The sequence below is a fragment of the Bubalus kerabau genome, chromosome 14, assembly GCF_029407905.1.
Source record: "Bubalus kerabau isolate K-KA32 ecotype Philippines breed swamp buffalo chromosome 14, PCC_UOA_SB_1v2, whole genome shotgun sequence".
NCBI lineage: Eukaryota > Metazoa > Chordata > Mammalia > Artiodactyla > Bovidae > Bubalus > Bubalus kerabau.
The window spans coordinates 12,527,654-12,553,350 of NC_073637.1; the positions used below are offsets into that span (position 1 = coordinate 12,527,654).

General features: G+C 46.8%; 1 protein-coding gene across 16 annotated transcripts in view; it reads left to right on the plus strand.

Annotated features, from left to right (window-relative positions):
- Positions 1 to 25,697, plus strand: part of ASAP1 (ArfGAP with SH3 domain, ankyrin repeat and PH domain 1) — a 346,820-nt gene that overhangs the window by 118,033 nt on the left and 203,090 nt on the right. The window contains exon 1 of one of the 16 annotated variants that reach the window (XM_055545769.1): positions 45 to 2,138. The exons of 14 other annotated variants lie outside the window; for them this stretch is intronic. In XM_055545769.1, the coding sequence (XP_055401744.1) occupies positions 2,130 to 2,138 (9 nt within the window). In that variant the 5' untranslated portion in view covers positions 45 to 2,129. Of the gene's footprint in view, positions 1 to 44; positions 2,139 to 2,163; positions 3,138 to 25,697 lie in introns of those variants that run through there. One more of the 16 variants, XM_055545765.1, reaches the window with a different exon arrangement.

Below are 25,697 nucleotides of genomic sequence, written 5' to 3' on the forward strand. Positions count from 1 at the left end.
CTGACCACCATTCAGACATGCCAGTCCGTACGTGCTCTGCATCAAACCTGTGTTAATTTGGGGTGGGAAGTGGCTGCAGGCGTTCCAGCTTCTTTGTGCTTAAATTGGGGACCCTGGTGCAGTTGACTGTTTTATAAAATGAAAGAATTGAAGGAGAGAAGCGTGGCCCTTGCAGGCAGCCGAGGTCTCTGGTTTTGCAGGCGGGCCCGGAGTCCTCCCGTCACAATGGCAGACCTGTAAAAGCAAGCCCCTTGCGTTTTCCGTCATGCATGGGCGTGCCAGGGCTCTGCTCATTCCTCAGTCCCCAGCAGGAAGGGATGGGCCCCGGGAGGTAGGCAGGGAGCCACGGCATCGGTGTCACATGCCACCTCCTCCCCGAGCCTTCTGATACCGCAGAGCGCCCTGCCTCATTGACGCGGGGGTGGTGGTGACGGGTTCTTGCTACCAAGTCAGAAAGCCCTAGGCTCCTAACCCAGCTTTGCTGAGGCTCCTTACAGAAATTCTGTGCATTTCCTCATTGGTGAATTGGTGTCAGTGATACTACTTAGAGGGTTGTTGTGAGGTTGGAATGAGAAAATTCCATGTGAGCTGTGTTCATGTAGCACAGTTTTCCACATTTTTAGTGCCCTGTAACAGCCATGGTTACTGTTACTAATTGTCTCAAATTTTTATTTTATTTATTTCAAAAATTAAAAAAAATTTTTTTTTTTTTGGCCATGCCAGCAAATGTGGGATCTTAGTTCCCAGAACAGGACTCGAACCCTTGCCCCCTTAATTGGAAGTGCAGAGTCTTAACCCACTGGACCTCCAGCGTAAGCAGGGAAGTCCCTGTTACCAATTCTGATTTGGAGTCAAATGTCTCTGAGCCTCAGTCGTGTCACCTACAATATGAGAACAGAAAGATCGATGTCAACAGCAGTTTTGTAAGGAGTGGGTGAGATGGTGCTGGAAAAGCATTGGCGTAGCTTCTGGCATTTGTCCTGGCTCTTGGTGTATCAGGATGCGGTAGTTAGTGCAGTTATAACAGTTCGATTTGCTCTGTGGTCTGTAGTTGTTTATGAATTTCACCCCTCCACAGCATGAACCTGTAAGCAGAGACTATGCTTTCATCTTTGCCCCCAAATACTCAGCCCAACAGTTAATCAACGAATGGTCATTCAGACAAGGTGTGCTTGAGCTTACAGAGCATGTAGGCTAAGAACAAGTGCCTGTCACTGTGCTCATGTTGTTTAGCTGCTCAGTCATGTCCGACTCTTTGCGACCACAAGGACAGTATAGCCCACCAGGCTCCTCTGTCCATGGGATTCCCCAGGCAAGAATACTGGAGTGGGTTGCTGTTTCCTACCCCAGGGGATCTTCCCGACCTAGGACCGAACCTGCGTCTCTTTTGTCTCCTGCATCGGCGGGCCGTTCTTTGCCCCCGAGCCACCAGGGAAGCCACCTGCATCTACGTGAGGGGGGCGTCGTGCCTCGCCGGCCTTTCCTCGCCGTGTGCCGTGCGAAGTTGTCCTCAGCACTAGACACCTGTATCCCCTGAGTCAATGTCTAGACATTTCTGCTTGCCTTCAGATACTTTGAAAGAAAAGAATTCTCTCATGTGTCAAATTCTCTTCACAGTTAAAAAGAAACCACCAGTTGTGGCCCCCCAGAAAGAGCCGGCTGTAAGCTGGTCTGAGTTTTTGGAAAAGGAAGTGTTGAAAGCACTGTGCTGCTGGTCTCCCCCTCCCTCCCCATTCCCAGCGTGTCAGGGGAATTCTGGTCCCTAAGATGCTGGGAAGGCCTGGGTTAGGAAAAGATGCCCTCACCTCCGAAGGGCCTGAGAGCAGGGCCACCAGTGACAGCAGCTGACACTCAGGCTTTTGGAGGTTTGTGGTCTCAGCTGTTAACCTGTGTTTTGCAAGGTTTCGGTCGCCTTTGCTTGGCTTTTGCAGAACTCAGGGTTACCGAGCCAACTGTCTGGAGGCTGTTCGTGCTCCTTGCTTAGATGCCCACGTTCTCCTGCCACCAGTCAAAGAAGCAAGTTGCCACTAGCCAGGGGCTTTATGTTTTTTCAAAAGGATATTGAGCAGTTAAGATGTTAGCCGTGCGAACATTTGTTCCGTGAGTCTTTGTGCATCTGGATAAAACTGATGAAGTTGGTAAGTTCCACTGAAATTTCATAGCCCTGTTTGGGTATCCATAAAATCTGAGGCCTGTGTTTTAACTGATTTTATGAATTATGCTTCCTAAATTGATGTAGAGTTAAATAGGATGTAATTAACTCTCCTTGAACACACCGGAGTCACTGGGTGCACGCACAGGTGCCCCTGGTTATCTGAGGTCCGTGCTCCAGCCAGGCGATTCCCCAGGTCACATCTCACCCTGACTCCGTTTCCTCTTCCTCAGACAGAGGGGTCAGACTTAGGTTAATCTTTAAAGACCTTCAGCTTTTTATTTTGTAAGATGATTTTTTTTTTGTTTTTGATGTGGACTTGTTTTTAAAGTCTTTCTTGAATTTGTTACTGTATTGCTTCTGTTTTCTGTCGTGATATTTTTGGGGATGTGAGGTGTGTGGGGTCTTAGCTCCCCGGCCCAGGATTGAACCAGCACCCCCAGCGTTGGAAGGTGAAGTCTTAACCACTGGACCACCAAGGAAGTCCTTCCTTTAGCTTTTTAAAAATCACTTTTCTGAAGATGGAGCCAGCTCTCCAGTTGGGTATGGACTTCATCCTTTCATCCTTCATCCTGCTTGTTTCTGCGACAGCCCGAAATCTTGCTAGTCTCTGATGCTTACCTTCCATTCTGGAAAAAGAAAAGCCAGCCTGACATTTCTGGAAGCACAGAAGTTGACAGACAGCTGGAGGAGAAGTGGGACTGAGTCATGATCTCTGCAGAACCGGGAGGGCCCCGCCCGCATGGGCCAGTCTTCCTGATTAAGAGCTCCCAGCTCTTTACACAAAGCTGGATTCTACTTCTGCTGAGATGGAGCCAGAGCGTTTTGTTAGTTTGCATCCAAAAGAGCTGGCTGGCAGGGCAGGAGGAGGATTGCCACTGGGGGAATGGGGGTGCAGTCTTATAAGGAAACCACAGGCAGCTCTAAGCAAGAAGGGAGAAGCTCTCCTGCATCCGATCCCCTGTGTTTCTGGGGTTTTATCCAGGTGAGTCATCTTCATGCCTAGTACTTTGTTAGGCTGTGGGGTATAAAGGCAAGAGCATGCCCTTAAGGGGCCTCAGAGGCCAGAGGGGAGACACCTACTGCCCATTATCACACATCTGTTGTGTTTCCCTGTGGATGACCACATAATTCTCTCTCTCTCTTTTTTTTTTTTAAGAATTATATATGTATATATATGTGTGTGTTAGTCACTCAGTCACGTCTGACTCTTTGTGACCCCATGGACTGTAGCCTGCCAGGCTTCTCTGTCTGTGGAATTCTCCAGGTAAGAATACTGGAGTGGGTGGCCATTCCCTTCTCCAGGGGATCTTCCCCACCCAGGGATTGAACCTGGGTCTCCAGCACTGCAGGCAGGTTCTTGACTATCTGAGTCACCAGGGAAGCTTATCTATATGTGAGGGATCTTAGTTCCCCAAGCAGGGACCAAACCTGCACCCCCTGCAGTGGAAGCACAGAGTCTCAGCCACTGGCCCACTAGGAAAGTCCCTGTCCACATATTTCTGATACAGAGATGAAGTTCATAGGCGGTGTCTGCAAAAGGCTGAAGGCACATGGAGGAGAGAGGGAATTCCTGGCTGGAGCTGGGGAGTCAGAAAGGGGTCATGGATGGCAGAGGGAAGGAGGAGAGGTTGACCATGGCATTTTCAACAAGGCAGCAATCTCAGATCTGCTACACAAGGCATTGGAATGTGTTCACTTTCTTACCCAGCAGTACAGGGACGAGTAAGTAGGAATCTCCGCCTTGAGAAGGCATATATTTATCTGCAAGAGCAAGGACAAGTGAGTACTGCCTTTCCCCATGTCTTGTAGGTTAGTTATAGCTTCTAAAGGCTTATTAGTTGGTTTCTGGAAAGTGGAACAAGAGATGTTACTCTTGATTCTCCTGACCAGTATTTAAAAACCCCAAGTGTCTCCACCCCTCTTTCTCAACCCACATCCCTGAATGAAGTGTCTAACGGGTGGTATTCATGCTTCTGTTTGCTTCAGCCTTGGGAGGCCTGCCCTCCAAGCACACGAGCCAGAAGAACATCTGGTCTTACCAGGCCCTCGCTAGGGGTAGTTGACTCTGGTGCTTCAGGAGACGCCGGCTCCTGTATCTCTGTGCGGTACTCGTCTTTAATGACTGGGGTGCTCTCTCCTTTGCAGCAGATGCATTGATACTTTCTTTGCGTTGCTCATTCTGCTCTGAGTCTTTCTCATCCAGCTGGACCCCACAAACGCCCACAGTAACACAAAGTCTGGGTGGAACTGGTCCTATGGGTGTGTGCTGTGTCTTCCCTGAAACTTTCTCAATCTCCCTGGCCTGGAAATGATCTTTCCCTACACACGGGTCTTTGTATTGCTCTTCTTGCCTGATGACATCCTGCCCTTCATTAGTTACTTATATGTGTGTCCTATCTCTCCTCGCAGGTTGTAAACTCACCTTGGCAAGGACTGTGTGTTCTGTGCATTCTTCACAGTCCCTAATGTAAGGCTTTGACCATAATAAGCACTCAATAAATATTTATTGAACTGAATCCAGATAACATTATTTATTTTGAGCTGAGTCCTCATCAAGTACAAAAGGAATTGTTTTTAAAAAGGTCAATATTTACTTTCGCCTGTCCAATCCCTTGCCCCCAGATCTATATTAGTTAGTTATTTAAGACAGGTATGTCATCTGTAGCCTGAAGGATATGGCAGACTCAAGATGAGAATGCAAGGTTGAAAGAAGGCAGTTTGGGAGAAGATTCACTAGAAAACTTCTGTGGGAGGCAGCAGACTCCTGAGTTCAGCAGATTGTAGTAACTCCATAATTATTTGCATCTAAGACAAAGAAGGAATCGTGGCTAGGTGCAGCATTTTCTTTTTTTTTTTTTCAACCACAGATGGCACAACCTTCATCTGCAGAAAGACTTCTTGGTGCTAAACTTGAGTAGGAATTTTTAATCTCTCAGGTCCTAAGCAACTTGTCACTGCACATACCTACCTAGTAAGTCGTCCTTTGTCAGTTGTCTTATTGAATTTTTGTTATTGTTGTTTTTCTGTTTCACTTGCTGCTTCTCTTGTCTTCTCCACGGCTCATTTTTCTCAACAAGAAACTCTAGAGATACGAAGAACCGTGTCAGCAGCAGCGTCCTCAGTACAACTTATGACTTGGGTCTCCCTGGTGAGGACATTCGGCTGCATGTTTTCAAGCAGGTTTAGTTTGATAAAGCAGTCAGATCCGTTAGGTTCAGATGTAGCTGCTGTCTTTTGACCGTCTCTTGTGAACTCGGCACTTGCACATACATCATTGCATCTTATCGTGGAAAATTATAACAGGAAGGAAAATCTGTGATTATTAAGAACCTTGCATCTCATACTAGGAAATGTGTTCTCTGGGGATTTATGTGATGGCCTGGGAGGAGAGAGGTGAGGTTACAGGACACCCCATGGTATAGCTTCTGGGTGCATCAGCTTTACTCAAAGACCAGGTTGTGGTAGGTAATGTGTGAACTCAGGCCATTTAAGTGACCGATGGTCATTTTATATTTAAACCATCATATTTAAATTAGAGGTATATGGAAATATGGAGGAGATGTACAGGAGAGTGCAAAACATACATGAGCCTTGGTGATAAAATAGAGACTTTATTAGGATTATGTGCCTAGAGTAAGTGCTTTAGGACATGCCCTGTCTCTGCTCAGGGGTACCTTGTGGAAGAGTTGGAGAGAAACAGCCCCTCCCCCCCCACCTACTGGGTTCATCGCTGTTTGTCTTGTAGACACTGGAGTCCTAGAGTTTCCGTCCCAGTTGGCTGATGTGGGGCTTGAACTTCCAGTTCATTGATTGTCTTTTCTGTCACGTTGCCTCTCGCAGTTGTCTATCTCTGTGGCTCGTGAGTCCTCACTCCCTTCCACTCTGAGGCTCATACACTTTCACAGGAAAGCGACTGCCCTTTGGGAAATTTGGAGCTTCCCTGGTGGCTCAGCTGGTAAAGAATCTGCCTGCAGTGCAGGAGACGTGGGTTCGATCCCTGGGTTGGGAAGATCCCTTGGAGAAGGGAACAGCTCCCCAGTCCAGTATTCTGTCCTGGAGAGTTCCATGGGGTTGCAAAGAGTCGGACACGACTGAGAGACTTTCACTTTCACTCACTCTCTTAAGACCATACTCTGGGAGTGCCAGGGATCTTTCTCAACATACTTTTCCTTCCTTCCTTCCTTCTTTCTTTTTTTTTTTAAGGACAGAAATGGTTCTTTTAAAATTAGCAGCAACTGGGGGCTGCTTCTGGCTACGTGATCCCACACGACAGTGACTTAGACGAGCAAACAGCTCTCTTTCTGGCTGCAGGGCTTCCTTGGCGGAGCCTAGGCATCCTTCACTAGGGTCCTGGGCTCCTGTGCCGTTGCTTCTTCAAGCAACCATGGCAGTTGCTACAGAGGAAATGAAATTGTAAAACCACTTCGGAAGACTGACAGCCAAGCTGATTGTAGGAGTGACTGCTCTTAAGTCCTAATAAATTGTGTTCATTTTCTTAGAATTTCCATTCAGATACATCGGAAGGCTCAGCTTTTTATTCCCCTTTTAGGTTTGAGAGTGGCTTGGTGTGTTTCCTTCCCGATTCCCTGGCCTATGTTGCCCCAGAGAGACCAGGAAACTCGGGTGGCCCCCCTGTTCTGACCTGCTCATCTGTTCTTTTTTCTATTAACCTTTCTCCCTCTAGTTGGTTTGACTTAATGTCTTATTTCCACGATGGAGAGAAAAGGTTTCTTTTTTTCTTTTTTTGGTGTTTGTTTGAAGTTTAACAAACATGGGCTGAACCTCAACTCTATCACCAGTTTTGTTTTTTTAATTGAAGGTGTATAACTTGTGGCCTTATATTGGTCTCAGGTATACAGCATACTGATTCAAGACTGTGTGCATTGCAGAATGATCACCACAGTAAGGTTTGCTAACATTATCCCCCTTACATAATTACCAAAAAAAAAAATTGTCCCCCTTGTGATCACGTGTCAGTTTTAAGACCTTGGGAGACCACTTGCCGTGTCTGTAAGAGGAGATGACAGCCCCCCTTCGCCAGGCTGTTGGGAGGATTAACCTGGATGGATGTCACGTGCAGAGGGAACGCTGAACGTTTTCCTGTCCTGTCAGCGACCCTCAGCTGGGCTCCCGGTGTTGCTGTGAGGATGGAAGGGGCGGTGTGGGAGATGCTCGCCCTGGTATCCACACACTTCTCCTGGAAGCATCCTAACCGCCCATCCCCACCTCCCGTCACTGCAGGTGCTCCCTGTTCTTCGATCCCATCGGGCCCCTCAGCGCTCTCCCTTTCTGTCCTGTCAGAGGATGCTTTCTGCACACGCATTTGCAAACCGTTTCCTGTTCCTGATTTTTAGCCGCTTCTGTAAAAGTAATAGCGCAGCAACTGTTTCTTCACCAGCCCTTCCTGGGTTCTCCCCTCCACCCCGCCCCCCGTCCCATGCGTGTCTCTTTGCTGCTGTGACCCGAGTCGGCAGCTTCTGTGGGAGACGCAGGGGCGATGTGTGCAGGATAGGGGGCTGGGGTTTCAGGAGCAGGCGACAGCTCCCTGCTGGCTCACCGAGTCACTTTACTTTTATCCATTGATTCGGTGACCGTTTGTTGAACTTGGGCCGCGCTCCTGGCACTCTCAGCTCCGGTGACACAAACAGGCTGGGCCACAGAGCCCGAGGCCTCAGACACTCACAGTGAGGTTAGCTGGTGTCCACAGAGCCCCAGGCCTCAGAGCTCACAGTGAGGTTAGCTGGTGTCCACAGAGCCCCAGGCCTCAGAGCTCACAGTGAGGTTAGGTGGTGTCCGGGTCAAGTGCTGGAAACTGTGGCGGTGTCAGGCTAGGACTCCAGCGGGTTCAGGTGGAGGCACAGGTGATGGACTTTTCCGTTTGGGGGAGGAGACTGAAAAGCCTTCGGGTAGAGTGGGGGTGTTCTGGTTCACAGAATCTGTCCAAGCCCTTCACTCCTTCCTCTGAATTACTCCCTGGTGGAATCCCGGAAACTTGGGAGCAGAAAACCGGAGTTCAGCCCTTTTCCTACAGTAGCTGAAACCCTCAGTTCAGTTCACTTGCTCAGTCGTGCCCTACTCTTGGCTGAAGCTGAGGGTCCATTATGGCTTTTGGGTTTATCATGGAGATATTTTCTCTTCCCTGGTGGCTCAGATGGTAAAGAATCTGCCTACAAGGCAGGAGATCCAGGTTCGATTCCTGGGTCGGGAAGATCCCCTGGAGAAGAAAATGGCAACCCTCTCCAGTATTCTTGCCTGGAGAAGCCCATAAACAGAGGAGCCTGTTCATGGGGTTGCAAAGAGTTGGACATAACTGAGCGACTAACACTTTCACTTTCTTTTTCTTTGGAGATATTTTTCCCCCTGCTAGGGTCATCCCCTCTTGCCAGATTTTCGCTGAGAAGTGGGGGTTTATCATGACCATTTTGACTATATGGTGGTTGTTGTTCAGTCACTAAGTTGTGTCTGACTCTTTTCGACACCATGGACTGCAGCACACCAGGTGTCCCTGTCCTTCACCATCTCCCGGAGTTTGCTCAAGCTCATGTCCATTGATTCAGTGATGCCATCCAGCCATCTTATCCTCTGACATCCCCTTCTCCTCCTGCCCTCAATCTTTCCCAGCATCAGGGTCTTTTCCAATGAGTCGGCTCTTCACATCAGGTGGCCAAAGTATTGGAGCTTCAGCTTCAGCTTCAGCATCAATCCTTCCAATGAATAGTCAGGGTTTGTTTCCTTTAATTCCTTCTTCCTTTAGGAGACCCCTAAAGGGATCTCCTTGATGTCCAAGAGACCCTCAAAAGTCTTCTCAAGCCTGTAATGATGTGGTATGAGTGAAGAATAAAACAAACTCTTATTTGTTATTCTTTTGAAAAAAATTTTTTTGAGATTTATTTTTTTCTTTTTAACATGTTTGTGTTGCTTTCTAAAAAGGTTATATTATAGACAAAATGAATGAAGTCTGAAGGTGTAGTATAATGTACCACATGATAGTGGGGACAGGAGCGTTCAGTAGGGCATCCTATACTGATAAAAAGCCTAGGAAACGTTGACCTTCACTCTCTCTGGACCCCTCTTTGTTTTGGAGACCCTGTCCCCAGCTAGTTCATTGTTTGCCATTATTTGATCATTGGCTTGTAATAGTAAGGAGTTGGTTGAGCTGTATATAATAGGAAAAAAGCAAAAACAAGAGATGCTTAAGTATGGTAGTTTCTCTCTCACCTGTAAGGAGTCTGGATGTGAGCCTGGAGTGCCAGGCCCATGGTGCCGTCTCCCTTTCTCTACTTCACCTTTTTCCATCCTTAAGTCCACCTCCTGACTCGCGATAGATGCTGGTGCTCCAGCTCTCCTTTCTGAGATGTGATGCTAAAGAAGAAAGGAAAAGTTGCCCCTCCACTCCACGGAGTCATTTCTCTTCCAGAACCCACATACCAGTACAGCTTAATGGGCTGCAGCTGGCTGCAAGAAAGACTGGGAAATGGAAGTCTTTTATTCCCAATGGCAAAATACCTGCTGAAAACTGGGATCCTGGTGCTAAGGCGAAGAGGAGAATGGGAGTCAGCCATGTCTGTCCCACAGCCAGCATTTGGGGTGAAGGGGAGATGAAGCTGAGTGTAGCATCGCAGGGAAGAAGTCAGGGTTGAGCGTCACGTTCATGGGTCTTGACATGGCTAAGAGTGATGTTGGGGTGTTGTTACTAAAGTGTTAGTGTCCTGGAGCTCAGGGGAGTGAGATGGTGGGCATGAACCTCCAAAGAGGAGATCATGGGGTGGCGCTGGTGTGACACTGGCCACAGGTGGACTTGTGGATGGGAACATGGTTGTAAAAGGACTGGTGTGCCTGAAGAATAGATCTTAAGGAAGGGAAGTGAAAAGGCAGAAGTGCCTTCTCTCCAGCCGTGGAAAAGATGTAGAATTGATGCTCAGCAAGGAAGAGACCCCAGGGGCACTTGGAATCGATTGATTAAAGCCAGTGGGGAGGTGAGGCATTAAACCAGATAAGAATGAAAAGGAGGGACCAGGTGAGGGGGGTTTATGTCTCGGGTTTGGGTGGTAGCTGAATTGCCAAGAAAGGGAAGCTGGCAGGTGGATGTTAAGGAGAATGAGAATGGTGGCTAGGCAGAAAGTGAAAGTGAAAGTCATTCAGCTGTGTCTGACTCTTTGCAACCCCATGGACTGTACAGTCCATGGAATTCTCCAGGCTACAATACTGGAGTGGGTAGCCTTTCCCTTCTCCAGGTGATCTTCCCAACCCAGGGATCGAACCCAAGTCTCCCACATTGCAGGTGGATTCTTTACCAGCTGAGCCACTAGGGAAGCCTGGATAGGCAAAAGTGTGAGTGAAATCATTGTGGTCTCTGTATTGCGTTTCTGAGGTTTTTGAGTGTCCACATGCAGTAACAGGCGGTCCACTGAAAGTTCCAGTTAGGTAGGCCACCTGCTGGTGGGAAGCACGTTCGTCCCATTGAACTTGGGAGGTGGAGGTGGGTGCCCTGCTGAAGAAGGTGTTCCCCTGCGGGCTGCCCATGCACAGGGAAACCCGTTTTCTTGGCTCGCCTTGACTGTGAGGGCCTTCATCTCCCATAAGAGAGGAAGAAGAGCTTCTACTTCATCCTCTGCTCACCTGTAGGACTTCTTCCTTCCCCTTGTTTGCAGCTCTATCTTCATTATAGACAGGATTTGTGAGGAGTCCTGGCTTGAGACTTGGCCCTGCCATGGCCTGCAGTTCCCAGCTCTTGCCTCATGGGACCCAGCTTCACCTTTCTGTTCCCAGGTCTCGGCTCTGATCCCGAACAGAGCCTAAGACTGATTTCACACGATCTCTCTTGCTTGTGTGCCAAAGGAGTAGCCCTTCTGTGGAGTGGGCCCATTTTTTGGTTTTGTTTCTTGTTTTTTTCCCCAAAGACAAGCATGACCGCTGTCATTAGCATCATTAGGGACTGCCCAGTACCTTCCTGGTGAAAGTCTTACCCGCCCAGCTGGTACGTCACATTAATCCTTTCCATTTCTGTACTACTTTATGGTTTACAAAGTTCCTTAACACAGTTTCTCCTCTGATCCTCATAATAAAGAAAGCTGTGATGGAGCAGACATGACTTGTCAGATGTTTACCATCAGAAAACCTAGGCTCTGAGGTCACCCAATTATGACACTTGTGGAAGACCTGAGGTTGGAAGCCAGGTCATCCACCTTCCTTTTCAAGCGTTCAGCTTCAGAGGAAGCAAGCGAATGCTAATTCTCAGCCTGAGCAGAATCTAGTTAGTCTATCTGCTGTGGCTGAAACAGTTGTCTGCACATCCCGACCGCATCTAAACGCGTCTCCGACTGGTAAAGTTTGGTATCTTCTGTGGCTCAGCCCCTTCCTTGCACACTGGTGGGGGCAGGTTGACGACCTAACAGCTCCATCCTGGCTGGGCCATGCAGGTTTAGGCAGGTCCCAGGCTCACAGGTGCCTGTGGGCGGCAGCTTGCTGTCGTGCAGAGAGCTGGCCCAGGCGTCAGGACCGGGCAGGCCTGTGTGTGTGTGTGTGGTTCCCGGTGTGGGTACCAGCTCTGCATCCTGGGCTCACCACTTCCTATCTCTGAGCCTCGACCTTGCCATTGTACAGTTAGGGTCAAAACATACTGTTCTGAAATGCTTTTGTTACCTGTGCAGAGTTTCTTGCTCTCATCTGTGAAATGGTGCCAGCGTAGCACGTGGCCACACCAGGAACTCAGCACCAGGACTGGCGACGCAGCTGGCGCCCAGCACACATTCTGCCTTCTTCTCCTTGCTCTTCATCTTTTCAGAGTGTTGTGAGAGCCTCCTAAAAGGTGATGATAAAAAAAAATAAAAGCTAACTGGTACTAATGAACCTATTTGCACGGCAGGAATAGAGACAGACATAAAGAACCAGACTTGTGGACCCAGTGTGGGGAGAAGAGGGTGGGATGAATTGAGAGTAGCTTTGACGTATATATGTTATCATATGTCAAATCGATAGCTAATGGGAAGCTGCTGTGTAGCACAGGGAGCACCCCGGGTGCTCTGTGACAACCTCGAGGGGTAGGATGGGGTGAGAGGGAGGGGATACATGAATACTTAGAGCCGACTCACGTTGTTGTATGGCAGAAGGCAACACAACATCGTAAAGTGGCTATTCTCCAACTAAAAATAAAGGCAAGTATGTTGTGGCCTGGCTGCCCTGCCCACTCGGTAGAGTGGGTCTATGGTGTGTTGAGTGTGGGGAGCAAACCCACCTTTCTGACCAGGGTGAAAGAGCCTTGCCCACGACTCTTCTCTGAACAGTGGCCTTTCCTACCCAGAGCATTCACTGCAGATGGGGGTGGCTCCACGTGCGAAGGTTCCCGTCCTTCCCTCTGCAAATTCTACAGCCAATAGCATCGAGCCACACGTGTTCAGTCTACTCAGAGTGAGGACATTGTTCAAGATAAAAATTCATGAGCCTGAAGATTCTGGGGTTGGTAGTTTTAAGCAGTGAATTTTTTTTTTTTTCTTTAGCTGAGACCTCTGGTTTTCTGTGAGGACGTTGATATTGCCATCTGTCACCTAAGCAGAGTTTCCCATTTTCGAACTGCAGCTCCACCATTGGGCAGTTTGGCTGTCACTGGAGAATACCACCACTCCAGTGTTCTTGCCTGGAAAATCCTATGGATGGAGGAGCCTGGCAGGCTACAGTCCATGGGGTTGCAAAGAGTCGGACATGACTGAGTGACTAACACTAGTAAGAAGTGTAACTCTGCAGTTAACCTACAGCCAGTTTGCTTGAAGGCAGGACTTCCCTGGTGGCTCAGATGGTAAGGAATCCACCTTCAAAGCAGGAGACCCAGCTTCGATCCCTGGGTTGGGAAGATCCCCTGGAGAAGGGAATGGCAACCTACTCCAGTATTCTTGCCATGGACAGAGGAGCCTGGTGGGCTACAGTCCATGGGGTCGCAGAGAGTCAGACACAACAGGGTGACTAACACTTTAACTTTTCACTGCTTTAAAACGGCCTTCTTCTCTGATCAATAATTACAAAGCAAAACAGCAGTTTCCTTTCTAAAAGGATGAGATTTGGAAAGAGGGTTAAGTTTACATGTGATCTCATTGAGACTGAGGGTCCCAAAAGTGACAATAGGAAGTAGACCTTTACAATTTTTTAAGTTTTTTTATTTTGATGAAGGTGGTAGTGGATGGGTATAGAGGCTATATTTTATTTGGGGACCCACCAGAATTACTTAAACATGCCCTGTAGGCTCTAGGGTTTTTTTACTGATTGGTCATCAGCTTGGCACTTAAGTGGTTAGTACTCAGCCCTCCTCTTCCCCTCATTGTCTGGTTTGTTACTCTGATGTCAGGTCAGACTTGACTGTTCATCAGAATCGCCTAGAAGACTTGTTGGGACACCTTGAGGGCCTCACCCCCCAGAGTTGGTGCATCTCAGGAGGTCTGAAATAGGGCCTGGGAACTTGTATTTCTAACCAGGTGCTACCGAGGCTCCAGGCACCACTCTCTGAAATCAGCAAAGCAGAAGTTACAGGGAGCTTATTTAGCGTTGAAACAGTCTCTTCACGGGGCTCAGCAGACCATTTAGAAGGATTGAGTCCTAAAGTCCTGAAACAGCAAACAGCTGAATGTTTAAAAAAAAAGAGAGAGAATGGGGTTAGGGAGACTTACTGATGGCCTGTGACTTTCATTTCCTTTGTAATTTTGACGGAACTCGCATATCTACACCTGTGTCTATCATTTTTTTTTTTAAACTTTTTATTCTGGAAAATGTCAGGAAACCCAGAAAAGGCAGAGGGGATAATGAGTTCCGTTGTACTCAACATCCGGCTTCAACGAGGATCAGCTTATGGCCTCTTGTTTCATTGCTGCCTTCCCTGCCGTGGCGTCTCCCAACCATGGCCTTTTGTTGTGAGCAGTTCAGTACACTCTTAAAAAATAATAATAAAAATAATAACCACAATACTATTATCTCATTGAAAAAATTAACTGTAGGGAATTGGCTGATGGTTCGGTGGTTAGGACTCTGTTTTCACTGCCTTGGCCCGGGTTCAGTCCCTGGTTGGGGAACTAAGATCCCACATGCAAGTGGCAAAACAAACAAACAAGCACAGTAGTTCCTCAATATCAGTAGGGCTTCAGTCGGTGTTTACATTTCCTCAGAGCTCTCAAATGTTGGTTTGTTTAAATCTGCATTCAAATAAGAGCCAGACAGTCATTTTGGTTGGGCTCCCCCACCCACCTTTTTTCCCTTAATAATTAATTTGTTAAAGCAGTGGTTCATTTGTCCTATAGAACTTGCCACATTCTTTGCTGGGGTTTTGCTAATTGCAATCCCCGTGGTGTTTAATGTGTTCCACTGATCTAGCAGGCTAATCAGATTCAATTTTGATTTTTTTTCCCCCTTTTTTGGGGGAGTGGAGTGGGATCAGAGTCCTCTGGAGTGATGCTGTCGACTTGCATCAAGAGGCGTGTAATGCCTGCCCTGTTCTTGCAGCTGGCTCAGGTGTCGTCAGCTTTTTAATCTAGTGTGTCTTTCGGTTTAGCAGCTCTCAGGAGGAGCAGAGCGCAGGCGAGTGTGAGGCGCCTCCGTGCTGGCTGCTCTCATGCACCGTTCTTACCCCGGGGTGTTAGCTTTGCTGCCTGGGCTATTTTGTTTCGTTAACCAAGGCTTTATTCTTTTTTTGGTTCACATTAGTATTCCAGCCTTGTGAGAGCTGTTGTCTTTGAGTGAAATAAACTTTCTTGAAGTTTATTTCAGGTGCATTGGTCCAGAACCGCCGACTATTTATCTCCATGATATGATGTCTAACATAGTGCTCTGGGGAGGCAGTGGGAGGTAGCAGAAATTGGGCACCTACAGATTGACTTACTGGCTAATCACACACACAGACACATGCACAGTTGAGGCAATATTCAGCTGTGTGGCTGTCTAAGACCAAACTCATTTAGTATCTTTATATTTTCTGAAATAAAGGTAAAAACAGACCTGTTCAGTCTAAACCAGGAGCAGAAGACGAGGGCATGTTTCCATGCAGAATTCAAGTTAGATACTGGTGTACGAAGGTCACGTTGTACTCAAGTGCCTGTCTTTGCTTTCACAATATAATAAAGCATTTTCATAACTCAGCAGTGGCCACAGGACTGGAAAAGGTCAGTTTTCATTCCAATCCCAAAGAAAGGCAATTCCAAAGAATGCTCAAACTACCGCACAGTTGCACTCATCTCACACGCTAGTAAAGTAATGCTCAAAATTCTCCAAGCCAGGCTTCAGCAATACGTGAACCGTGAAATTCCTGATGTTCAAGCTGGTTTTAGAAAAGGCAGAGGAACCAGAGATCAAATTGCCAACATCCGCTGGATCATAGAAAAAGGAAGAGAATTCCAGAAAAGCATCTATTTCTGCTTTATTGACTATGCCAAAGCCTTTGACTGTGTGGATCACAATAAACTGTGGAAAATTCTGAAAGAGATGGGAATACCAGACCACCTGATCTGCCTCTTGAGAAATTTGTATGCAGGTCAGGAAGCAACAGTTAGAACTGGACACGGAACAACAGACTGGTTCCAAATAGGAAAAGGAGTTCGTCAAGGCTGTATATTGTCACCCTGTTTATTTAACTTCTATGCAGAGTACATCATGAGAAACGCTGGACTGGAAGAAACACAAGCTGGAATCAAGATTGCCGGGAGAAATATCAATCACCTCAGATATGCAGTGACACCACCCTTATGGCAGAAAGTGAAGAGGAACTAAAAAGCCTCTTGATGAAAGTGAAAGTGGAGAGTGAAAAAGTTGGCTTAAAGCTCAACATTCAGAAAACTAAGATCATGGCATCCGGTCCCACCACTTCATGGGAAATAGATGGGGAAACAGTGAAAACAGTGTCAGACTTTATTTTTCTGGGCTCCAAAATCACTGCAGATGGTGACTGCAGCCATGAAATTAAAAGACGCTTACTCCTTGGAAGGAAAGTTATGACCAACCTAGATAGCATATTCAAAAGCAGAGACATTACTTTGCCAACAAAGGTCCGTCTAGTCAAGGCTATGGTTTTTCCTGTGGTCATGTATGGATGTGAGAGTTGGACTGTGAAGAAAGCTGAGTGCTGAAGAATTGATGCTTTCAAACTGTGGTGTTGGAGAAGACTCTTGAGAGTCCCTTGGACTGCAAGGAGATCCAACCAGTCCATTCTGAAGGAGATCAGCCCTGGGATTTCTTTGGAAGGAATGATGCTAAAGCTGAAACTCCAATACTTTGGCCACCTCATGTGAAGAGTTGACTCATTGGAGAAGACTCTGATGCTGGGAGGGATTGGGGGCAGGAGGAGAAGGGGACGACAGAGGATGAGATGGCTGGATGGCATCACTGACTCGATGGATGTGAGTCTCAGTGAATTCCGGGAGTTGGTGATGGACAGGGAGGCCTGGCGTGCTGTGATTCATGGGGTTGCAAAGAGTCGGACATGACTGAGCGACTGATCTGATCTGATCTGATTTCAGAAAGGAGCTTTAATGATCATCTAATTGAGGGCTTCAGAGAGGGAGAGTCTTCCTCAAGCTCACACGTTGAACTATTGTGCCGTGCTATGCAGCGGCAACTCCAGAGTGACCCCGAAGGTGCCTCCAGTAATTAACACCTGTTTATTCTTGGCAAGGAAAAGGCCACCCCCTTTTTCACAGGGACCAAAAAGGCCCTGGTACTTCCTCGGAGCCCCAGAGGTCTAGCAGCAGAGGGTAGCCTCCTTTAATCATCTGAACTTCATGCCTGTCATTGGTGGGGTGAGCCATTTGGCAAGTGAGCTCCAGCATTGTTGGCCTCCCAGAACGTCTAAAGACAGACTAACTCTCTCTTCTAGTCCCTGAAAGTCTAGGAAGATACATCAGGGCGGTTGGCAAGATGAGGTGCTGTGTCACTGTGTCTGCTTCTCAAGCAAGACTGAGAAGAACTAGAAAGATGGAGTGATGTGCTGGACTCAAGAATCCACAGTCTGCACTTACTGCTGTGTTGTCCATTTTGCTGGGCCTTGGTCTCTTCATCCATAAAACTGGTGGATCGAACAGATTGTGGTTTAAGCTTTTCTGTTTTGACAAAAGCTCTGTGAAACCCTGGTGGCTCAGACAGTAAAGAATCTGCCAACCGTGCAGGAGACCCAGGTTCCATCCCTGGGTCAGGAAGATCTCTGGAGAAGGGAGGGAATGGCTACCCACTCCAGTATTCTTGCCTGGAGAATTCCATGGTCAGAGGAGCCTGGTGGCCCACAGTCCATGGTACTGAGCGACTGACACTTTTCACTGTGACCTCTGATACATTAATGTTTCTGAAACAGTTTTCTCATGTGTTGAGTTGGGGAACTAGACTGGCTGATTCTGGAGCTCTATTTATTTCATACAAATACACACACACACATACACATACACACACACACACATATATATACATACACATACATACACACACATACATGCACACACATGTACATACACTCATATTCACACACATACACACACGGACCAAGATATAAGGGAAAAGTGTTTTACATACTGAATGTTTGTACCTCATGCTGCTCCTTAATTCATTCTCCATCTTTGGCTCCAGACTTCCTTATAACTGATACTCAGTTTAGAGATTAAAAATTAAAACTGCCAACATGGCTATCAGCTAGAGTATTTGTTTTTATTCTGATTTTCCAGAATGAGTGTGAGCAATAATCTTGCAAACTACGAGGAAGGGATGACACATTTGTTGAGACAGGAGGAGGCCCCATAAGTGGGTTCTCTCCTACAGAAGTTTTGGGCTAAATTGTTAATAAAATGAATGGGGGCCAAATAGACCATCTTTATAGCTGGCAAGGCTTGTGTTCGGTGACCTGGCTTCTCTTGTGGGCATGGAGACTTCCTGACACAGCTTGGGGATGGACGTATCTTCCCAGCAGTGCTGGAGGAGCAGAGCAGAAGGAGCGTGGTTCCTCACCACGCCTGCACCTTCAGCTTCACCTCCCCTTGGAGCGGGAGAAGGGCAGAGGTGTCAGAGCAGTGGGGTGCCCTCATGTGCATGGTGACGTCTGGCTGGAAGAAGCATCACCCCCAGCAGCATGTGTGCCGAAAGCTGTGGCCGCCGGTCTCTCACACGGGTGTTCCTTGGTAGCTCCGCAGATGACTGTGGTTTCTCTCCATCCTATTAGCGAACCTGTGTTTCCTAGCATAATTGCGTGCTCAGTCATGTCCAACTCTTTGCAATCTCACGGACTGTAGTCCACCAGGCTCGTCTATCTATGGGGTTCTCCCAGCAAGAATACTGGAGTGGGTTGCCATGTCCTCCTCCAGGGGATCTTCCCTACCCAGGGATCAAATTCGCATCTCTTGCATCTCCTGCACTGGCAGGCTTTCCTAGCACATGGCTGTAAATTCCTAGGGAACAAGGTTAGTTAAGGAGGCTGCCTGTGCTGGAGCAACGCCTCACTTCTTGGGGGGGACTATTTTCGTGCCTGCCCCTGTGCAAAGCGTTTTGGACTTGTGTGTGTTTTCATTGAGCAGTGTAGTGTTAGTCGCTGGCTGTGTCCGACTCTTTGCAACCTCATGGACTGTAACCTGCCAGGGTCGTCTGTCCATGGAATTCTCTGGGCAAGAATACTGGAGTGGGTTGCCATTCCCTTTTCCAGAGGATCTTCCTGACTTAGGGATCAAACCTGGGTCTCCTGTGTTGCAGGCAGTTTCTTTACCGTCTGAGCTACAGGGAAGTCCTAGAGTGAGTAAATACGTGTCGTTTATGCCCATTTTGTAGATGAGGAAACTGAGGCTTAGTGAAGTTAAACAGATGCCCAAGGATCACTAGTGTAAAGTAAGAAATGACAAGTAGTCATTGTATTCCGTCCTGAGTGTATACTGCACGCTGGTGATGTTTTGCTCTCTAAATCTGGTGTTGAGTGGCTCCAGGTAGGTAGCTGGAATTGCAGCATGGTTAAGCAAAACCTTCAGCACCACGGCTGAGAAGAAGCAATCAGAAGAGGTGGTCTGACGTGATCACTAGTATCAACCTCACGTGAGCAACTGACAGTCATTTTAGAAAATGCTGGGTTCGTCTGTAAGATACGGGTTGAGGTACAGATAGATACATCAATACCTGCTTCCACTTACTGGTGGCATTGCTGTGTGCCAGGACTTGGGCCAGGTGTTTTATGGGTGCTGGTCTCTTTGAAATATTAACATGTGAAAAGAACTGGTGAGAGCCCGCTGGTCCTTTTATAAGCCATTTACCTGCCCTTCAGGCCTCTAAGCGTGTATACACGGGACCTCCTGGACTAAAACAGTGTCCAGTGTGATCAACCAGGACAAACGTCTCTATGCAGAGGATGTTCTTGGACAGGAGAGCCCCTGGGAATTGGTGCAGGTGGTGGTGTTTCTTTTTAAGCCAGAATCCCAGGTGTGTTCCTCTGCCTCCTCCTTTTAACCATGTCATAATCTGTTCGGGTGTGTGAGATGAAGTTTTGTTCTGGTCTGGGTCATGTTCAAGCTCCTTTTCAAAGGCGCCAGCGCCATCAAGTCCAATGTGAGGGGCTGAGCTGCAGGGACCTATAGACATGTCCCTCCCATCTTTAACAGTGGGTGTCGGTCATTTAAAATTTTATGAGGTCAATAAGCAAGAATGTACTTGCTCATACATATTCCAGGCTGAGTTCAGATCTCCTCTTTTAGAGGGAAGGAGTACACGTAATAAGGGCTTCCCAGGTGGCTCAGCTGTAAAGAATCCGCCTGCCAATGCAGGAGGTGAGGGAGATGTGGGTTCCATCCCTGGGTCGGGAAGATCCCCTGGAGAAGAAAACGCAGCCCCCTCCAGTATTCTTGCCCAGGAAATCCCATGGAGAGAGGAGCCTGGTGGGCTACAGTCTGTGGAGTCAGAAAGAGTCAGACACAACTGAGCATGCATGCCTTTAGTTTTGTTTTGTTTTTAGTATAATTAACAGCAATTTTTAATTAGTCATATGTAAATTACCAAGAGGTGACTCATTGGAAAAGACTCTGATGCTGGGAGGGGTTGGGGGCTGGAGGAGAAAGGGACGACAGAGGATGAGATGGCTGGATGGTATCACCGACTCAATGGACGTGAGTTTGAGTGAACTCCGGGAGTTGGTGATGGACAGGGAGGCCTGGCGTGCTGCGATTCATGGGGTCGCAAAGAGTCAGACACGACTGAGCGACTGAACTGAACTGACTGAAATTACCATGGTTTCAAAATATTGCCATTGTTAGCTGGAGTATTTGTTTCTTTGAATGTTTCTAATAGAATTTTAACTGTCTAACATGGTTTATGATCATCTGGCCTAACAACTGTGCTTTTTGTTTTTATTTTTATTGATGTGTAGTTGACTTACAATGTTCTGTTAATTTGCTTTCTGTAATTAAAAGTAACATATGATATATATATATATTGTTTATTTTGCCCTCCCTTTAAAAATAATGGTGTAACACATGAAAAAAATAAAGCATATTCATTGAAAAAAGACTAGAGAGACATATAAAGCAGATGGATGGTGGAATTGGCCATTGCTGTTTTAGTCTTACTTTTTCTGTATTTTGCAAAATCTCCATCTAAGTGGCTATTTCTTGTTAATTTTACAAAATATGGCCATTGGTAAAACTTGAAAATAGAGCAAAATAAGGGGGACAGAATTTAAACATCCTCCCACCGCCTCCACCACTGAGATCACTCACTGCAGCTGGCATTTCAGCAAATCGCACTCGTCACTTGTCTGAACAGTTGAAGAGGCTGCATTTCCCAGGCTTGCAGTTCGCTCCCCTCGTACAGTTTCTGACAGTCTGCCCTAGACAGTATTTTCACAGAATGACTGTCCTCCCCACAATAGGAGCATCTACTGAGTCTAGCAAAACTGCCTCCTTCACGATGGACTTTAGCAGCAACCTGTTCAAGGAAACAGGAGCCCGCTGAGTTTGGTGTCAGCCCCAAACTAGTACGGTGTGTTCCCCCGGAAGAACGTAATCTCCGCACTCTGCTGGCACCGTGTGAAGCCTGTTTATTTACAGTTTAAACAGATCATTGCCTTATTTCCTTCAGTAGGCATGGAACTGCCCTGTTTAACATACCTATTCAAGAGAGTTTTCAGACGCTGGTTTTTTTTTTTTTTTTTTTTGAGGATATATGATTTGGTTATGGAATCTATAAATAAAGTGACCCATTTTTAGCTAGATTGCTGGTGTGCTTTTCAGTAGGACTTTGTGGTTTAGCTAATGAAATCTTTCAGAGATGCTCCTCTGAACCCTCTGCCTGGTTGTATCACTGCTTTCATGACTTAATTGGTTTTGTGGTTTAATTCTGTTCGTGACACATCCATCACTGTGAAGTTTACACTGTTCACCCCTGTCTGGCCTAGAATTTGTTTGATGACTCCTGGGGTCAAGGAGAGGTTGAGAGGTGGTTTTATGCTATTAAAAATAAGTGGTTCCTTTGTATGGGCTAATCTGTCTTTTTTAATTAAAACAGTCCTCTTCATTTTAATTAATACATTGAAGCTTCTTCTCCCTTTTGATAATTTTATGTTCTGTAATACTGTCAGCTGAGCCTGCAATAAGTTACTTCTTTCATTTGTGGAGAACTAGATTTTATAAGGTCCTTTCATATTTATTCTATCATTTAATCATTCCCACATTCCCTTCTAGAAAACCCCACGATGGCAGATGACATTATCCTCATTCTGCAGATGAGGAATCTGAGGCAAAGAACTTAAAGGGTCATTATAGCCAGTAGGTGGTGTGGAATTGGGACCCTCCACCATGGAAACTGGGCAGTTGAGGTTGGTTACATCTTCTATTTTTGTGGACTTGGCCATGCATCCATGGGGTGCTTCAGATTCACTGGCCTTAAAAGAAACCTAAATCTGTTCTTATGGGGTCTTTCCAAGTGGTGCACTGGTAAAGAATCCACCTGCCAGTGTAGGAGACACAAGAGACGTGGGTTTGATCCCTGGGTTGTGCAGATCCCCTGGAGAAGGAAATGGCAACCCACTCCAGTATTCTTGCCTGAAAAATCCCATGGACAGAGGAGCCGGGCGGATTACAGTCCGTAGGGTTGCAAAGAGTCAGACACGACTGAGCAACTGAGCACAAATCTGTTCTTAAAGAGTCGACACGACTGAGCGACTTCACTTTCTCTTTTTCTTTCGTTTAGCACCAAAGTCGGTTTGGCTTGAGTTTTCCCACTTTCTCCAAGTCATCGGTGAGGTGTCTGGTATTGCCACAAGCACCCAGTATCTGTCTTCCTGACCTTGGCCCTGTCCACATAGAGTGGCCCCTCGGGGCTCACTGGTGAGAGCGCAGCCCTCAGGCCCTCCTGGCTGAGCCCTGTCCCCCCACAGACCTGCCCCTGTCCCCTCATCCCCAGCAGCCGGTACACACACACCCGCGCTTCGCCGGGGCGTGTTCATTCCTGCCAGCCCTCTCCCGCTGTGCTCCCGATCAGGTCTCCTGACTATGAGGGGCCAGGCCGAGAGGCGACCCCTCACGCTGCGCTGGCCACCCCCCTGCCTCTGTTGAACTGGGCTGGGCTGACACTGCCCTCTCATTCCTAGCACCCCTGCACTTGTGAATCAGGGTGTATTCTGCTGAAATGATACTTGTCTCCTTGTACCCACCACTCTACCCCCTCAAGACTGAACTTTTTCAAAGTAAGGACCGTACCCCAAAGAAGCCCTGTGTTTATTAAACAGTGGGTGCTCCTTGATTGGATAATCCCAGAGCTTTAGTACACGGTCAAAAAACAGTGCGTGTTGAAAAAACTAAATCTGTTGCTGAAAAGATTCCAAAAAGGACTTCTGAATTATCCATGTTTGGGGTTTTCTTCCTTCCCTGATGCTAATGTTCACAAATAAACTTGACTGTGTAGCTTTGTTTTATTAAAAGATCTTGCACTCAGTGAATTTTTGATTAATGTCCTACAATAATTTTTAAAAGAATATTTGTATCTTACACTGAAAGGTGGAATTATTTTTGTATGCAGACACATACAGCATCATAAATGTACAGCTTGATTTTAGCCTGTTTGATTTACATTTTTTTAATTGGATAGTTCATTTCATGCTTTGGGTTTGCCTATATTCACACTTCTCGTTTTGACCATAACATGGACTAGGTTATTTTTGAGTTCAGAATGGACTTGAGAATCTATTTTTCATAATCCAGTTGGAGAATACACTCTAATATCTTACATTTTGAATTAGGCAACTGGGAAAATCTTAGCTTGGGAATATATTTTAAGTTTGCAGTAGAATTTTGAAGCTATGACTTATAAAACTTATCATTAAGATGGGTAGTTTTATACATATATAAAATCCAGGTATTTTATATGTGTATAAAATATTTCTGTAATTATTAATGGAACTTGTGATAGTGTTATATAAATTCAAGACTGTATTGCCAGGAGCAAATTGAGTTACAGATTTAAAATGTGAACATTTCCTAAATTAATTCTGTGTCAGGAAATGGAGACAACTTTTGAGAGAGGAAGCTACTCACTGAAGCTGTGCAAATGTTATTTCTCTCAAGTGTATTTGAATATTGATGTTAAAAAATCCACTTTATGTATTTGGAATGGCAGCTTACTGTAGTAGAAAGAAGGAGTGAGCATTTTAGAGCCAGAAACACCAGGTTTCATGTCACTCCTTTGTGCCTTTGGGCTAGTGCAGCCAATTTGACTCAGTGCAGCCAGTTAATTAACTTTTAAAAAAAGATTAAAAATGAGAGGGAAACATTTAAGTTGTCGAACACTATACACATATGTATGTGTGTGTGCATGCTAAGTCGCTTCAGTTGTGTTCAACTCTTTGCAAGCCTATGGACTGTAGCCTGCCAGGCTCCTTTGTCCCTGGGATTCTCCAGGCAAGAATACTGGAGTGGGTTGCCATTCCATCTTCCAGGAGATCTTCCTGACCCAGGGATCGAACTCTCATCTCTTATGTCTTCTGCCCTGGTGCCACCTGGGAAGCCCACACATGTGTATATGTATTTCTTTCTCATGGAGAGAAAGTTGGGTACTGGGGAGAAAAAGGAAGTAAGAGAAAAGCCAGAGGCAGGTGACAGATAAGACTTTTATGAGTTTGCACAGGACTTCTAGGCCCCTTTGAACCACTGAAGGCAGGAGCAGACATCCCTGGTCTGTTTGGCGTGGCTTATACCTAAGTGTGCTGGGCCATTGCTGTGGGTTGTACATGGCATTGGTCAACAGCCCCCATTTGGGGACTGTCTGCTTTTTGTCAAGGGATCAGATAAAATTTGTGACCTTCAATTAGTTAAATACTTTTTCTTGAGAATATTCACTATATTTGTTTATTCAAGGAATATGAAATTAAAGGCAATGGCACCCCACTCCAGTACTCTTGCCTGGAAAATTCCATGGACAGAGGAGCCTGGTAGGCTGTAGTCCATGGGATCGCTAAGAGTCGGACACGACTGAGCGACTTCCCTTTCACTTTTCACTTTCATGCATTGGAGAAGGAAATGGCAACCCACTCCAGTGTTCTTGCCTGGAGAATCCCAGGGATTGGGGAGCCTGGTGGGCTGCCGTCTGTGGGGTCGCACAGAGCCGGACACGACTGAATCAACTTAGCAGCAGCAGCAAGTGAGCATTAGCCGTTTGGTTGTCTCCAATTCTTTGTGGCCCCATGGACTGTAGTCCACCAGGCTCCTCTGTCCATGGGATTTCCCAGGCAAGAATTCTGGAGTGGGTAGCCATTCCCTTCTCCAGATGCTCTTCCCAACAAAGGGATTGCACCTCGGTCTCCCGCATTGCAGGCAGATTCTTTACCGTCTGAACCACCAGGGAAGCGGGCAAGCAGTTACTACTGTGTGATAGTAACTGTCCTAGGTGCTGGGGCCTAGAGCAGTGGAAAAACACAAGCAAAAGCCCTGTCTTCTCAGAGTATGTTTTATGGGCAGGCAGATGAAGCAAACAGATATAAAGATAAGTTCAGGTGGTGATCACAGCCTTAAAGAAAGCAAGTCAGGTGACTTTGATAGAGAGCAGGTGTGGGAGGGCTTAGTAGGATCACCCAGGGATGCTCTGAGGAAATGACATTTGAGCTGCAACCCTGGTGTGAGAAGTAGTCAACCTGAAAAGAGCTGGCCGGACCTCAGAGCCCAAGGCTGTGGGAACAGCTCAGGCAGAGGCTCTGGACAAGGGAGATTGGATTTAGTGAATTCCATGTTTCTCCTGTTGTTTGGCTCAGTCTCTGCCCTGAAAGAATTACATTTTTAATTGGAGAAGAATAAGTACTGTAGAGGTAAAACACAGAGGTGAAAAATAGAACTAAGTCTTACTCTAAATGGTTGGTACATTGTGAGTGACAACAGATTTACTTCGAGAGCGTACCCTAAATATAAGGATGAACTAGCTTCCCAGCCTCTTCCCTTCATTCTTACATCTCCTAGTTTAATCTTGTGCCAAGAGGTGGGTTTGCTCCTCCTCATACCCTGAGGTTACCCCTGGCTGCCACCCCCTGGTCTCACATGGCAAAAAGAGGAGATGTAGGACCAGCTCAGCTCAGACCTTT